This window comes from Gymnodraco acuticeps, unplaced genomic scaffold (genome assembly GCF_902827175.1).
Source record: "Gymnodraco acuticeps unplaced genomic scaffold, fGymAcu1.1, whole genome shotgun sequence".
NCBI classification, from domain to species: Eukaryota; Metazoa; Chordata; class Actinopteri; order Perciformes; family Bathydraconidae; genus Gymnodraco; species Gymnodraco acuticeps.
The window spans coordinates 188290-205454 of NW_022989879.1; the positions used below are offsets into that span (position 1 = coordinate 188290).

At 43.3% G+C, this 17165-nt stretch overlaps 1 protein-coding gene across 1 annotated transcript in view; it reads right to left on the minus strand.

Annotated features, from left to right (window-relative positions):
* The window catches only part of pdlim4 (PDZ and LIM domain 4), a 47110-nt gene that overhangs the window by 3309 nt on the left and 26636 nt on the right, over positions 1-17165 (minus strand). The window contains exons 4-6 of the mRNA XM_034198490.1: positions 14406-14884; positions 11133-11290; positions 731-869 (exon numbers count right to left, since the gene is read on the minus strand). Of these exons, the coding sequence (XP_034054381.1) occupies positions 731-869; positions 11133-11290; positions 14406-14884 (776 nt within the window). The remainder of the gene's footprint in view (positions 1-730; positions 870-11132; positions 11291-14405; positions 14885-17165) is intronic.

The window sequence follows — 17165 nt, forward strand, 5'->3', positions numbered from 1 at the left end:
AATGTCCTCTTGTTAACACGTAAAGTAAGCCGATGACATCAGTGCTTACCTGCAGCTGCTTAATAGAAAGGGGATTACCGGTGCATGTGGTTACTTTGGCAGAAAAGCGTGTGTGCTTGTGTTCAATGTTTAGTGTAAGCTTGTGTAACATGTTTGTGTGTGGGCAAGGGTGTGGAGGATGGCTTGGCTTAATCATTAACATGACAAATGGGAATAGGTTTTCTTGTGAAAGGCCTGTTGCTGCAAGTCGACCTGTGCAAGTTTACTTTTTTGTTTAAGAGTCACAGAGGAAACTTCACTCACTTCGAGTTGTTCAACTTTTAAAAGTTATGATGAAAGGAAGAGTGATACAACCACACACAGACATATAATTACCAGATGGTGATTAAAAGAGTGAATCTGATAATAAATCATCCATATTTGAATGTATTTATTAAAGGTATCTTCACTAGTCTCACTAGCTAATTATAAACCACTGTATCCAACATTTTTAAACCATAAAATGTGATGCTGTGATACACACCACCTTACAATTAAACATTTAAAACTAATACTATATGTCTGTATATGTCACTATAAGTGTTGAAATGAAAAGCAAAAGTGGAACATTTATAAAATAAACATTTTGTATGCCTTGAGTGGTCTTCCAAATGTTTTTTAAAGTGGTTATATCACCAATAACTCACAACTACATGCTAATTGTATGGAATGTTCTATGCTATATACTTACACAATGCCGTTACAGCAGCGTGTGCACTGGGGCAGCTTCTGAAGACCGGACATGGGGCTCGGGATGGGGCTTCCCAGTTTGGGGATTGGAGACATGATAGGTGACTTTAGGTTTCTCATTCTGTCTGTTGGGGAAAGACCTAGAAAAAACAAGCAGAGAATAAACACAGGAACTTTGGACACGGTTGCTACAAATGTACATTTATGAGGGTGTCAGGTGCTGACATCACATTTCCTATGAGGGCCTTTGGTAACCCTGTGTAATTCAAGGGGAAAAGCCTTATAGAGTCATCAAAGCATGTCTTTGTGTTTGTAACCTGGAGGAATTTCAGGTAGTAAGACAAAAGCATGGTTGTTGTCAGGTCTGTAGTAGGCTAATTATGATATGAAGATCACCTTAGTGACCATCTGGCAACAACAAGCAAGAGATGGTGTACAGCAAGTCAGTTATTATAGGGTTGCTTAATACATAAATACATTATTTGAGACGTAACATTGATTAAAACGGTTGGAACTGTATTTATAATGTGTTACTCTGTAGCAATTAATCAGGCCTATTTGACTTTAAGAAGTGTCCATATATCCCAGACCTTTTTAAACAGATGAATAACCCGACCGCAGCGATTGAGGTTGTTTGCGCTGTAACTGTTACACTCTTTATATATTATTTTAAATTAACTAGTTTTTATACAGTACAAAGGCCCATTCAAAGTTCCATTAAGTGTTGAACTCATGTCTGTCTTCTTACATTTTCATCCAGCTTTTAACCTCTCTTGCTCTTAGCTGTTTACTTATTCTTTTTCTAGCCGTTAGCCTTAGTGTTTCTGTCAGTAGGGATCACATATCTCATTAACTTTGTTGCTTGCTTTCCCAAACAGGATGTCACCACTTGTCCTCTTCCTTAGCCTCTCCATTGTGTGAGTCTACATGTTTCATGCTTTCAATTTCAGATTCCATCAAATACAACCTTTGGCACGCAATGTAATATCCAATTAATCTTCATGGTGGTGTCAACATGTATATGATTTAATGATGTGAAAATGCTATACTTATCAAATATAAGTCTGTGAGTCTGTTTCAATCATAGGCAAGGCAAGGCAAGGCAAGTTTATTTATATAGCACCTTTCAGCCCCAGGCAATTCAAGGTGCTTTACAAAAATGAAAGACATTCAGACAAAGGCATTTAAAAACAGTAAAAGATAATAAAAGAAACATTAAAAGAAAAACAAAAAATGAAAGACATTAAGAAAATGGCATTTAAAATCAGTCATTAAAAAGAAAAGCTAATAAAATAAACATTAAAAGATAAAAGTTACAGTGCAGTCTAAGATATGAATAGTTCAATTCTTTCGGTTCTTGATTTTTAATTTGTTCACAGAACCTCCCTTTGGAAATCCGAATATTTCCGTCCCGATTGTTAATTTAGACTGATTGTTTTCACCATGTTATGCTCGCATGACATCCACAATCGGACCCTCAGGAGGGTGTACTAGCCCCCTACTCTGCTTTGCATTCCATAACAAAGTCTTTAAGTGTTACGTGAACACCCCGTGTTACCAAAACACTATTCTTCACCCGTCGGTGATGTGATACTTGTTCCTCAGTACAAATCACCCAAAAACTGATCGTAAACCCTGGCTACGACGGATATCCCAAATATCCTACTTTCGAGCAGTCCCTCTCACAAAAGTCATGGAGTTTAATTACGTTTAATAGACTGTGTATAAGAAGTTAAGTTAGTCATCCTGAGGTCATCCATTGGTTTGTGGATAACCATTTTGAAGCCTTGCAATTGGCGTTTTGACTGGCAAGAAATTCTTCAACGGAAAAACATACAGCAGGTTCAAACTACAATATATAAACACTGGACAGCATGGTAGCGAGCTGTCAATAACAGCTGAAGTATATCCTGATTTATCATCTATTTTACTCTAACTAAGACCATAACTTACTGAATGAACATAGTGTTGTATTTGGGAATACTTAAAACTAGCGAATGAGACCATACATCTGTTAGGAAAAGGTTTACTGAGATAACAAATTAATCAATTGGACTTTTTTTGAAGTGGACCCGCCTGCATTGACAGCACCTTTCAGTCCCGGAGGTTGCAGCTTGGTGTTAACTCATAAGAAGGTGTTCCCTTTTTTTCAGCTGTTACAGTTACTGAATATAATTGTTGTCTTTCTCGCGTCCGCCTTCCCCGCTCTTTGACCTCGGTGTTTTCTCGCTCTGTCCTGTGTGCTAAATTCAAGACTCTGGAGTAGCATTTCCTAGTAGGAATTCATCAGTCAACCTAACTAGACAACCAGCAGGAAAAAAAATCCCATGTTGCAGAGTCTGTCACGATCTGTCTGTGTTGTGTTTTGTCTTGTTTAGATCTGTCTTTGGTTTCCTGTCTTTGGTTTCCTGTCTTCCTACCTGTTCTCTCCTTCCTACCTGTTCTCTCCTACCTGTTTTCTTGATTGTGTTCACCTGGTGCCCCTGTGTTTTCTCCTCCCTCCTCACCTGTCTCTTGTTTCCTTGATTAGTCCTGTGTGTATTTAAGTTCTGTTTTTTCTGTCTGTCATTGTTGGTTCGTCGGTTGTCTGTGACTGTGTTCACCGGGGAGTGTTCTGTTTGTCCGTGTATCCTTGAAATAAAGGTATTTTCAGTGTTATCTGCATTTGGGTCCTGCTTGCTTCGCTCACCCGTAACTAGTGATGGCAAAATGAAGCTTTGAATGAAGCGTCGAACCACTTGGACAATTGTGTCGGAAATAGGTTCATTTCTCGAAGCTTGAGTTACAGCGACCTCTCCTGGCGAAGTGCAAGGCTGCAGTGGGTTTAATGTATCTTTGCCTTGAAAAATATTCGATGCACACACACACTAAGACTGAATATCATGTTCTATTTGCAATTAAAGATTGATAATTGTGTGTATTGGGTTATAGAGAAGAAACTAGAGAGTGCTAGACATGTTTTTGGGCGGTGAGGGCCTTTTATCAGTTATTAAAGTTGAAAAGCAATGATTAAAATACGTCCATTCCGGGCTTTGAACCAGCTGCGCGGAAGACATCGGGCCGCCGGCTCTATCCACTGGGCTATCTATTCCTTGAAATATTTAACTGTTTTTATATTACTGATAATTGTCTTTTTGTTCACAACTTCTCCGCATTTCAAAGTGTTTCCCGAGCCAGAACGACCTATCTTACTTCCTGGCTTGCTCTATAATGATATCAAATGCAATAACAACAACAACTCAACAGCAACAACGCAAACTACGACAACAACCCACACATTGTGCATTGTTTAGAGCGGTCATAAAGTGTTGAAGCACTCAAGTTTGAAACTGTTTCAACCTGTCACCTGTCAGAATCGAGACGAGGCAGTGCATTGAATCGCGTGAATGGACCGTGAACCAGTCAGTTGATTCATTCAGGAAATGAAGCAGTTGCTGCTTCGGACGTCACATGTCACGTGATTTGAAGTAGTTGCTGCTTCGGACGTCATATGTCACGTGATTTGAAGCAAGCTTCGAAGCACTGCTTCTATGCAATAGGAAGTCCAGGGTTGAAGCTCCGTTCGAAGCTTCAGTGTCAAACTGCCATCACTACCCGTAACAGAACGAACCAACCAAAGATGCACCCAGCAGACAGCCTGTACGAGGTGACGTACAATTTAATGTGCTTTAAAAACGACTGTCGATATGCCTCCAGTAGTGAAGAGAGGCAGTCAATTATATCAATGGCATGCCAAGAAGTAACCTCAAGGCCCTGGTTAAAGGAGTTACTACCCGAGTAGGTGGAGGACTTTTTCGGTAGCTTTGAGGTCAAACCTGTTTCCCGGCCTGCTAGCCCCTGGCATGCTAGCCCCCTGCCGGCCACAGTTCCCAACAAGGCTCCTTTCAAGGACCCTTTAGCTGGGTCTCGTCTGGCCTTTGGAGGACCTCTGAGCCTCCACAAGGCTTCAAGGCAGCATGGAAGGAAACGCAAGGTCAGGATTCCAGCCCCGGCAGCCATGGTTCCGGCTCCGGTCCTAGCCCCAGCAGCCATGGTTCCGGCTCCGGTCCTAGCCCCAGCAGCCATGGTCCCAGCCCCAGAAGCCATGGTTCCGGCCCTGGTTCCAGCCCCAGCAGCCATGGTCCCTCCTCTAGTCCCAACTCAAGTCCCTTCTCAAGTCCCTTCTCAAGTCCCTTCTCAAGTCCCTTCTCAAGTCCCTTCTCAAGTCCCTTCTCAAGTCCCTTCTCTAGTCCCATCTCGAGCCCCCTCTCAAGCCACCTCTCGAGTTCCCTCTCGAGTCCCCTCTCCAGTTTCCTCTCAAGTCCCCTCTCAAGTCTCCCCTCAAGTCTCCTCTCGAGTTCCCTCTCGAGTCCTCTCTCAAGTCTCCTCTCGAGTTCCCTCTCGAGTCTCCTCTCAAGTTCCCTCTCAAGTCCCCTTTCAAGTCTCTACTCCATGTCCTGTGCCGTTGGAGGCCCCGCCGACTACTCTTCTGCTGGAGGTCCTGCAAACCCTATTTCCTGTGCCGTTGGAGGCCCCGCCGACTACTCTTCTGCCGGGGGTCCTGCCAATCCTATGTTCTGTACCGTTGGAGGTCCCGCCGACAACTCTTCTGCCGGGGGCCCTGCCAACCCTATGTTGTGTGCCGTTGGGGGTTCTGCTGAGAGTCCTGCCAGCTCCATGTCCTGTCCCGTTGGGGGTCCCGCCGACTACTCTTCCGCTGGGGGTCCTGCCAACTCCATGTCCTGTGCCGTTGGAGGTCCCGCCGTCACCTGTCTCGCCGGGGGTCCTGCCAAGTCCTGGTCCTCTTCCGTGGGGTATCCTGCCGAAGCCTGTCCCACCGGCTCTGGTTCCTGTCCGGCCGACACCGGGTCCTGCCCGGCCTCCGGAGCTGTCCCGTCAGCATCTTCCTGCCCGTCCTCTGGAGTTGTCCCGTCGCCGCCTTCTTCGCCCTCGGGCCCGGCCGCCTGAGAGCCGCGGTCTTCGCCCTCGAGCCCGGCCCCCTGACTTTCTCGGCCCTTGCCCTCGGGCCCGGCCCCCTGACTCTTCCAGCTGCTGCCTTCGCCCTCATGCTCGCCCCCCTGAGTTCGCCCGCTGTGGCCTTCGCCCCTCCATGGACTCTGCCTTGCCCCCGGGCCGTCCACCCGAGACCCCCTCCATGGACTCTGCCTTGCCCCCGGGTCGTCCACCCGAGACCCCCTCCATGGTCTCTGCCTTGCCCCCGGGCCGTCCGCCCGAGATCCCTTCCGGGCCCTCCGCTGTGCTCCTGGGCTGTCAGCCCAAACCCGTCCTCCTGACCCCCTCCACCCACCCTGGTGGCCCTAGTTTTGTGACAAACCAAGGCTTATGTTATGTTACAAAACGTTTCAAAAAAGGTTATTTTTAAAAATATTCTAAGCAATTACAGCTGATATTCTGGTAGCAGACAGGGGTTTCTGCATTTACATGTATGGCAATTAGGCCATCAAATTAAATCATCATTCGTTATCGAGTTATGCCTGACTGGAATTCATGAAAGGGACATACTTAATACTGCATACCTGGAGTACATACATGAGATTTATCCTTTCCCGATGTGCCAGTGGAGGCTTCAACAGGCTGAAGTCACTTTACAATGCACAACAGTCTAATTACTTTGCATCTGGCACCTGATTTAAAGCACTTTCCATCTCTCAGTAACAGTTAGCCTCTGACTGCGCCATGGTGCGTTTAAGAGCTGACATTAGCTGGGTATGTTATTCCTGGGATTAATGTCTCTATTACCTAATTATGCACTCCAATGGAAAACCTTTTATGTGCAGCACACTCATGACATTCTCACAGAGGGAAAGGTTGACTAATAAAAAATCTTCACACCAAAGTCAAGCATAGATACAGAAAGCAGAATGAATGAGCGCTTGTTTAATCTTGCTCCTACATTATTAAATAGCCAGTCTACGTAGGGCCTGTGTATACGTTCCAAATGCAGACAGATATTTTTATTTGACAGACAGTGACACGTTGGGCGATTACAACACATTTCTCACCCCAAGCACCATTCACGGCACAATGTGTCTGCTACGCTGTGACTAATATCACCTAGACATACTGTAAAACAGCCCTCACTCAAACCTGTCAAATGCAGAGGGGGAAGCCTCAGGGAATGTGATGCAAAGAGAGTCACAGTGTCAAAAGACAGCTGTAATAATATCATTTCAGACAGCTATGTTGGGATATTGTATTTACTTTTTGAGAAAGTAAAATAATAAACAAACTGGATTTGTTCTTGATTACGCTGCACATATACTCGGGTTGTGTGTCACCGTGGGATTTAAAAAGGGTTTTATCAAGACTACATGTCAGATCAAATGTGTCAGAGAGACACACTTATAAACCCTGGGGTCAAACAAGCAGTAAGTGAGAAAACAAGTAAAATCAGAAGAGAAAGTGTTGAAATGAAAATGAATTAATGATACGTTTGATATTCAATTTGAAGCGTATATGAACAAACCTAAGAATGACCCTTTCCTATTGCTTGTTTCACACCAGTACTTCAACGTTTTCAACGTTTTCAGCTTTAGTTCAAACAAATAAAAACAGTGGCTTCACTTTGGGCACTGGAAGCACATTTTGAGCATATATATATATATATATATAAGTAAAGACATTGGACACTGGCTCTAGTGCTTTCTAAAGAACCAATCTGCTCTACCAGACAGTGAAGAGTTAAGCCCCTCACCACTGGCATCACATGTTTATCCCCAGTGGACCAGAAGTCTTGCTTGGGCTTTAAATCTTGTATCTTTTTAGCTCTGTCTTGATCCCTGTGGAATAACGATCTGCCTGGAATGCTCCCCCTACTTTTCCTTGGAACTTCACATCCAGAATTGAATTACTCCGAGTGACAGATGTGATGTTTATCGTTGGTCACAAATACAGACAATTCTGATCAAATATACATATGAAGCAAAGTAAGATAAAAGTGGCAAACATTACTGGATGTACATGTTATAATCCAATCATTGGACGAGTGTACTGGAAGTATATCATTTCCTGCTCTGCATTGAAGTGATGCTGAAGGATATCCTAGTAAGTAGAGGTCTTATTCTAAAAAAAGGACACAGCCTGCTTCCCTCCTGAGTACTTTGCGTTTACTAAAACTGGGTATTTAGACCATCTTTCATAGTGTTGTGACAAGCCATCTGCTGGAAAAATAACCACGGCAAACTGTTAAGCCACTCATCTGGTAATACAAAATGAAAGAAGAGTAGAAACTGTGATATTATTCAGGAGTTCCTTTAAACAAATAGACTTGCAGTTCAAGGAACAAGTGACGTTTAAGAGAAGTCACAGGAATTTTGTTTATTTCTCTTTCCAGTTTTTAGAGGAACATTCCCCCATCACGTCTCCTGTCTGTCCTCCCCTTAAATTCAACTCTCATGGAAATTATAAAATCCTGTCGGCAGCAGAGCAATCCCAAATATTCACATTCAATTGGAAACCACTTCAATTAGATCATATCTGTAAAGGCTTATTTGTACTGTAAGCCTATAGCCAAGTAATACCATGACATTATGGAAAAAACAGACCCTAATAATGGCACAATAAGTACAACTTTCTTTTGCTCCAACCATCCAACTTAAATCTAGTATTTAACTTTCACTGCACCTTTTCCATCCACATTGCAATCCAATCATGGCAGAGCCTGAGGAATTCTGGGTAAACTGACACTCTTGTTTGCTTTAACTTTAAAAGCCCCATGAAAGTCAACATGGCCTCTACAGGGGCTTTCACCTTCAAAAGAGGACCCACTACTGTGATTTAAAAGCCTGATGGCAAGGTATGCATTCAACAACAGGATGATTTGACTTTTGCTGGACATGATCAACTGTACATTTGACTTTTTTCTTCATAATAACCAAGAGAGACTTTATTTAACACTCTCACACAGATTAAATGACTCAGCCATACATCAAGAAACAGACAGACAGCATTTAAAAAGATCCCAAATGTAAACCTGAGGTGTCTCACTGTTTCATCAAGGGCTTAACCTGTCAATCATCCTGTCAGTCTCCCAAAGCTGAAAGACCACCGACAGCAGACGAAAAAGAGTTCCCTTTAAATTAATCCATCAGCGGTGTCTCTCCCCCTCCAACCCCCTCTGTCTGTCATTGGAGTCCGTCTCTTTCTTTACCTCTCCTTCTCTCTAATTACTTTGAGTGTAATGGTAAGTGCTAAATTAAGGAAACAGTATGTTCTGGCTCTGCTCCAGGCCTCACTTCAGGAGTAGGCAGCGTTGTTTCTTGTGCTGTAGATAATCCGGGCGGCTCTCACATCAAACGCAGACCAAGCGAAGTGATAACTGAGCGGGACATTTTTATTCTGGGCCCTGAGAGAATATTAGTCTAAGGGGAAATACAGCCCCTGCTTCAGTCAACCAATAGACGTATCAATCGGTTATACATTATCAGTTGAACAATTTGGTAAATTTTCAGAAAGTGTTATATCAAGGGTGTGATACACAGTTTTTAAAGAGAGAAAAGGCCACTGTGTATTCGGCTTGAATTCTATTTCATATGTTTTTTTGTATGTAAGTATGTTTTCAGGAGGACAAATTGACTGCGTGTTGTTGTTGTTTTGTTTCATGAAAACACAAAGGAATTAGCCATCATTAGGTCCTCTAACAAAACACATCTGTACCAGTATTGGCATCCAAAACCCACATCAGTTAAACCAGAGAATGTAAAGAAGGGGGTTCTCTAATTTAACTAAGAGTTAAGAGTTAACATAGAGTATACAGTATGAAAACATGTGTATATTAAGGCATTAATACTTCTCATAGCAGACATGTTTCTGAGGTTTAAAAATGTAACATTAATCATAGACAATCCGTGCTAACAGGTCAATAGCCCACTTATTTGAGGTCCAGGCTATTTCCGCTTTAAGATACCAACACTCGGATTATACATACGATTTACACAACGTTTGCCATGCTTTGGGGGTAAACGCAGAACCTGAAAAAACTGTTTTACTTTGGAGGATTAGCCCTCCTCTGCTGCTGTCAGCATCACATGACTCCTGCTCAAAAGCTGGAATGCTGAGCGGTCAAAAGGCAGACAGGAAAACTATATTTCTCACTTTATTGTCCTTTCTGAAGTTGTTTTTGCAGTAAACCAAAACTTCCCCCCCTGCTCACCCGTAAGTGAGCTATTTAAAGCGATCCTGCTCCCTCCATCTCTCCTTTTCTGCCTCTCTCACTTATCCCTCTTTCCCCTAACCTCCCTGTCTAGTGTCTTTCTATAAAAGGAAAACTATGCCAGTAAGACAGAGCAGATCAAAACAGAGAGAGAGGAACTGCCTGAGCGAGGCAAGATGTTCCTTTTGGCTGGAATCACGACACTTGTTTGCATAGGAGAACATATTTACACTCAAACTTTCACCTTGATTTTTGGATGCACGCAGGTAAACCAGATGCTCACAATGTTAAAGCCATCTTAATAAATACTAGCTCAACAGTCTAGCAGTATAGTCGTTTGACTGTGGAGCAGCAACGTCTATCAAAGTTAAAATAGCTGATGTGCTCATTGCAAATTAGCGGAAATACAATATTTGAGAACTACTGATTTGGTTGGTGAACTGTTTTTCACAAATGACGCTTTCTCACTTTTTTGGCAGTGTGTGAGAAGTATGTTGTACTCTCTGATATTTCATAGATGCTAAGATAAATCAACTGCATGAGGAAATAATTCAGATGAATCTCTAAAAACGAAATAAGTGTAAGGCACAGCCCTATAGCTTTCACATGTCCTTATAACCTTTTTACAATCAGGTCAATAGGTGTGCTTCTGTCAGCATTTCACCACAGCATTGGCCTAATTCATTTTTCAACACACACACACACACACACACACACACACACACACACACACACACACACACACACACACACACACACACACACACACACACACACACACACACACACACACACACACACACACACACACACACACACACACACACACACACACACACACACACACACCACACACACACACACACACACACACACACCACACACACACACACACACACACACACACACACACACACACACACACACACACACACACACACACACACACACACACACACACACACACACACACACACACACACACACACACACACCACACACACACACACACACACACACACACACACACACACACACACACACACACACACACACACACACACACACACACACACACACACACACACACACACACACACACACACACACACACACACACACACACACACACACACACACACACACACACACACACACACACACACACACACACACACACACACACACACACACACACACACACACACACACACACACACACACACACACACCTTTCATCAGATATCCCTACCTCCATCCTCAGCCTCCAGGATTCCCTGGAGGTATTTGAAGGAGCCGGACTGTTTGGGTGCAGAGACGGGCTCTTCATAGTCCTGCAGCATCTTGTAGACGTCTGACTGCGGGTCGAAACCATTGCGGCTCACAGGGGATTGTGAGGGAGGCTCCGGGCTGAATGACACAAGGGAGGAGAGATATTATTGTTCTGCTATCGAATGAATGGTGATTAAAAGACAAATCACATCAATTCAGAAAGAAGGGTCGACGTTCTGACAACAAGTGAATGTGCTGATGTTAGGGTAATATGTATTTCCGTTTGTTTATTGTATTACATATGGCCACTGTTTTGTGTCTTTTATCATGTGATGTCCTGATGTGATATTTGAGCAAGGAAATAATGAAAGGAGCCAAAGTGGCCTTAACAGAAAAAACAATAGATGACAATTGCCAGACCACCGGAGGCAGAAAAAGAAACTCGACCCACTGAGACAGCAGAGGAGGGGTACACGTTACAGTCTGCGTGTGATTCCATAGGCATGAAGTCTTAATCACAAAAGCCCTGTGCTATGGATCTGCATGTTCAATCACCCATCACGTTTTCCCAGAGCTAACAGGATGGATCCCATTCATTTGATACATTCAAGCCTCTGGGAGAGGAGCAGGGATGCTGACTGATGTGTTCCAATTCTGTCACACTCTACTGCACGATTGTCTCCACTCCAGGAGGGAAGGGATCACTGCAGTCTGAGAGTGTGTGGGTGTGTGTGTGTGTGTGTGTGTGTGTGTGTGTGTGTGTGTGTGTGTGTGAGAGAGAGAGCCCAAACTGGTGAAAATTTGACTGAGTGAGTGAGAGAAAGAAAGGAGAAAGAAAGTCAGGAGAGTACTGAGACAATGTGTACCAAAAATAATTAGAAACGTGATTGACAGGGGGCATTGAGCAGAGTTCAAATGGTTTTAAGCTGTGTTTGTTTGTACTGCACGTGTGTCAGGGCCTAGGAAGTTAAACAATCCAGTCCTGGCGAGCGCTGAGTTCTGGAGAAGATGTTCACTGTGAGACTTAACACACAGATGTACTGCCTGCTCAAGTGGTGCACCACGACAAAGTGTTTCTCTAGTCCACAGGACCATCTGTGCACGTGAGTCTAAAGAGATACACACTGTGTTTATGTGTTTATATCTGTTATGGTAGAGAGCACATGAACACATGTGTCTGTGGAGTATCACAATATACTCATAATTGATGCTTTAACAATGTAAAGGTTAATGGGTTTAAGAAGCAGGCACCTAACCCCCAGTAACAATGTTCTTATTTTTTGTACACAAACTGAGTGTCTATTAAAAGATGTTCACTCTTTCCAATTACTACATGGATACCAGTGTTTCCCACAGATCTGAAATACACTTGGGCGGGTGGTGGCAATAAATAAACATGTTTTAACAACATGTTTATTTATTGACTTTTCATTCCTGTATAATCATTTTGCGCAAAGATGGCACTGTTTGTCAGAGCACTTCATCCTTCTGGGATTTCATGAAGAACAGCTCCAATGCCTGTGTGTATGGGAACACCTCTGGTGCTGGTCCATTAACTGCCAGTGTTTCCCACAGATCTGTTTCCCACAGATCTGAAATATACTTGGGGGGGGGGGGTGGTAGCGGGGGGGTTGAGGTGACGTGCAACAACATTAACATTAACCTTTCTGTTGGTCGCTTGTTAGCAGACCCTTCACGCGATGGCAGAGCGAACAGGTACAGGCAGGGCCCATAATGATAGCCCTATAGTTTAAATCTACTACCCACACATGAACATATGGAAATGGGTTACTATTTAAATGTATTTATTAATGTATTTAGGAACCTATCCATGCGATTTTTAGTGGGGGTCGACCTCAAATCCTCTAGGGGGGGTCCAGGGGCATGCCCCCCCGGTAAGATTTTATTTTAGAGTTAAATGCATCAATCTGGTGCATTTTGAGGGTAAAATAAAGAGACTAGATCTATGGAAACACCTATATTAAACAGAACTGTATACATTTCAATAATCATAAAATCATGGCCATAACCAATAACATACCATTTCCAATATGAAAAAAACACTGAAACTTGTTTATTAATTTATTTTTGGAATCAGCCTCTCCTGTCTCCCTCCTCTCCCTCCTCTCCCTCCTCTCCCTCCTCTCCCCCTGCTTCCTCCTCTCCTGTCTCCCTCCTCTCCCCCTGCTCCTCTTTGAGGCAGCAGCAAAGACTAGTTTTCTCTCAACAAGTTTTAAAAGTGTATCTTGCCTTTTTTCACCTAGTTAACTTTTTATTTATTTATTCATGCATATTTTACTAATCACATTACATTTCATTTAGCTGACGCTTTTATCCAAAGCGACTTATAATGACCGATTACAGGGACATTCTCCCTGGAGTAACTAAGGGCTAAGTGCCTTACTCAAGGGCACACTAGTGGTGGTGTTCCTGGCGGGATTTGAACACACAGCCTTCCGATCTTCAGCCCACCTCACTATCCATAGACCAATCACCCTCTCAAATAGAAATATGTGTTTACATAAATGGTGACCACACCGTTTGAGACCCACTGAGAACTTAGACTAAGTTAACTATCTAAACCCTCAGAGAGTCCTTTACCTCACCTGAGCTGAGGTTATCCCGAGCTTGAATGACACACAGAGACCAATCAAGGGCTTTGATTTATGATCTGTATGACAGTGGCCATGTCGGCAGGCCACATCATGTGGACAGCCAGTCATCCTGTGTGAGGCAGGCCACTTAACAGGCCAGAAGGAGGCGAGATCAGTGCAAGGGAGCGAGGGATCATTGTCCACAAGTTAATCGATCGCAGATGGTGTCGTGGTCACGGACGAATAAAAAAATAACTTATAAAAAAAAACAAAAAACGAAATGGGTCGTGAAATATACTTGGGCGGCCGTTAATATACCTGGGCGGCCCGCCCAAGTATAGTCTATGTGTGGGAAACCCTGGATACTATTCACTGTTTCCAATTATAAAATATATGAATTTGTTGAAGATGTGGTTTCTCTAGATTACAGCAAAGACATTACATTAAGTCTTCTTATGATGACAGGTCCATTATTGGCAATAACAAAAAGTGTGTGGTACTATATTTGAATTATTCTATCTTTTCAATACTTAAATCCATTTAAGAATTTTCTTTTCCAAACCCTACAGTTAGTATATACTAGTCCTGGATACACAACAACCCAATTCTTTATATTTTGTTCTCTTTCTCCCCCTTGCAGCACAATTCGATCCCCTCACCTTTGTGAGGCGCTGAGGTTAAGGCCTCCCATCTTGCTTGGCAGAATTCTTTCTCCATTGCTGCCGTTTTGATAAAGTCCTGCTGGGTTGTTGAACTGAGCGCGTTCGTTTCCTTTCCCGTATCCGTAGCTGTAGCCGTTGTTGGATTTGGAGTGCCCGTTGTTCAGGTGGGGGGGCTGGGGAGCCGGTGCAGGGGGAGGAGCCACTGGGGACTGTGGGGCTTGAGTGTACTGGGGAGCAGGAGGGTACTGGGGAGCAGGAGGGTACTGGGGAGCAGGAGGGTACTGGGGAGCAGGAGAGTACTGGGGGGAAGGAGGGTACTGGGGAGCAGGAGAGTACTGGGGAGCAGGAGAGTACTGGGGGGCAGGAGGGTACTGGGGGGAAGGCGGGTACTGGGGGGAAGGCGGGTACTGGGGTTCAGGGGTGTATGAAGACTTGAGACTGGAACCACCATATCCGCTGGTGATGGGACGGAAATTCTACAAAGGAAGAAAAAGAACAACACTTATTCAAAAGACTCGATAAAGCTTTTAGTGGTATTGAAATCCTCTAAAACCAAGCACACATGGATACAATGGTAAAAGTGAAAGAGCATCATAGATGTAATTACTAATGTTAGAAAAAAAGAAAAAAGGATAATGGGCCCATAACAGAATGCCCCATTATGTTTAGGTTGAGGAAATGAAAGTCAACAGAGAAAACAAGCCCAGTGGTGCTGAAAAACCACAAATCTTCAAAGGCGAATATAGTGGTTGTTCCTAAATGAGGCTTCGCAGTGGTGAGGGTTGAGAGAAAAGGCTTTTTCCACTTCATTTATGTTTTTCCATTTCTCATGGTAAGGCTTATTAACAAGAAGCTTGTAATAGATTTCATGCAGATGATTTTGTCAAAACAAATTAAATGCTGTGGTGTAAATATAAATATGTAGTTTAGCTGCTTCTTCTTGAACAGTTTATAGAAGCAGACAGAGCTCAGAAAGATTAAAATATCATCTTTTTGACATGCTACTTTCTATATTCTTGCCACATAGATGCTCTGCCGGAGCTCTTTGGAAGAATCTGCACTAATTCAGGACAGATGCAGACACCTACACTGACACCACTGTATACTCAGTGTGTTTATGCTGAAGTCAACGCCCTTCTCATGCATTTGCACAAACTGCACAGTGACATCACTGAGCCTCACAGTGTTTACCACAGTTATCAGCACACTATAGTGATAACACTCACTGCCAGCCTGGCTTTACCGTTTCAGAGACTGAACTTCACAGATAAGACTTTTATTGCATGGCTCGCAGTGATGTCACCACCTCTGATAGTGCTTTGAATTTCAGAGATAGCCTGCAGTTTTGAAAGAATAAACAGGGCTGCACATTATCATAACTTCAGACTATAAACATTTTAGATGAGAGAGCGACTTGTTTATAAGTTAGGCAATGCAGTAGGATTGGAGACAGTCAGACTGGTTTAACTGTGAGCCACTGGTGTGTGTGTGTGTGTGTGTGTGTGTGTGTGTGTGTGTGTGTGTGTGTGAGTGTGTGTGTGTGTGTGTTTTGAGCTCAAGTATCCTAACCACAGGAGGTGGAGGTTCACAGTTTCTCCAGAAAGGACCCCTGTCATTTCAACAGATGGGTCTGCTGGATGTCATCCTGTCCTTGGCCGGACCACACGCACACACATGTACTGACACACACAAACACCCAGGTCTTCTGTAATCACTACCTTTCAGTCCTCCTACACCAATAAGCCCACAGCTTGGACAAAAAATGGCTCTGTCATTGCCCTGCCTCCTATAGTTAAGACAGAGAACTTGAGATACATTTAAAACCACTTCTTCCTACTCGGCCCAAAACCTCGGACAGTGAAGATAGATGAGTCCAGAAACCCTCTGAACAAAATGCTAGCAGATAGCTATTGATGGTTAGACTTCGTAGAAGCAGTGGGGAGTCAGCGCTCAATGCAGCTTTTCTTCCAGAGCCAAACCCTGTTTGGGCTGGATGTCAGAAACACCCAGCTCTCTGTGGCTCTCTCTCCAAGTAAACCAGACACTCTGAAGCCTGGTGCTCACCGCACGGCCCAACCAGATCCTACTCGTTATCTTTAGCTCTATTTGCACAGATGGTGGACCTCATGTGACTTTAATCAAAGGTTCCCTCGACCTCTTTTTCTGAATATAGAAAGAATTAGACCATTTGATCAAATCAAAGATGCCCCAGTTATATTACTGAGCATTACCTGATTAAGCAGGAATGTTACATTGAGAGTGCTTTAAAAATCTTGATTCCACTGTTGCAAAATGCAGCTCCAAGAAAAACTCAGGACATTAACATCTTCTGATTAATAATCCCAGCCATGCTATAGAAGAGTTCAAGGATGATTTAAGGTGGATTAGAAGCACAGTTTGTTTGGTCCTGCTTACACTTTAATGATCATGTCAAATCCTCTACATTTTTCCTATAAAAGAACATTTCTGCCAATGGATATGAATGTTTCCTCCTGCTTTCTTTAAAGTGCCCTTTTGAACCTAACTATCTTTTATTTCATAACTTGATTCATCTGACGTCTTTCACTTTCCTGAGAACATACCCGATATGGAAGGGTGAAGTTCTTCAGTGTTTTTAGTTTTAATGAGAACCCATTATTCATTTCTCATATTCAGACAAGGGCTAAATCTGCAGATAACAATCAGGACAATAACCGTAAGACTGTAAGGCGAGCTTATTCATGACTGTCCTAAGAATAAAGGAGCAAGCAGAGGAAA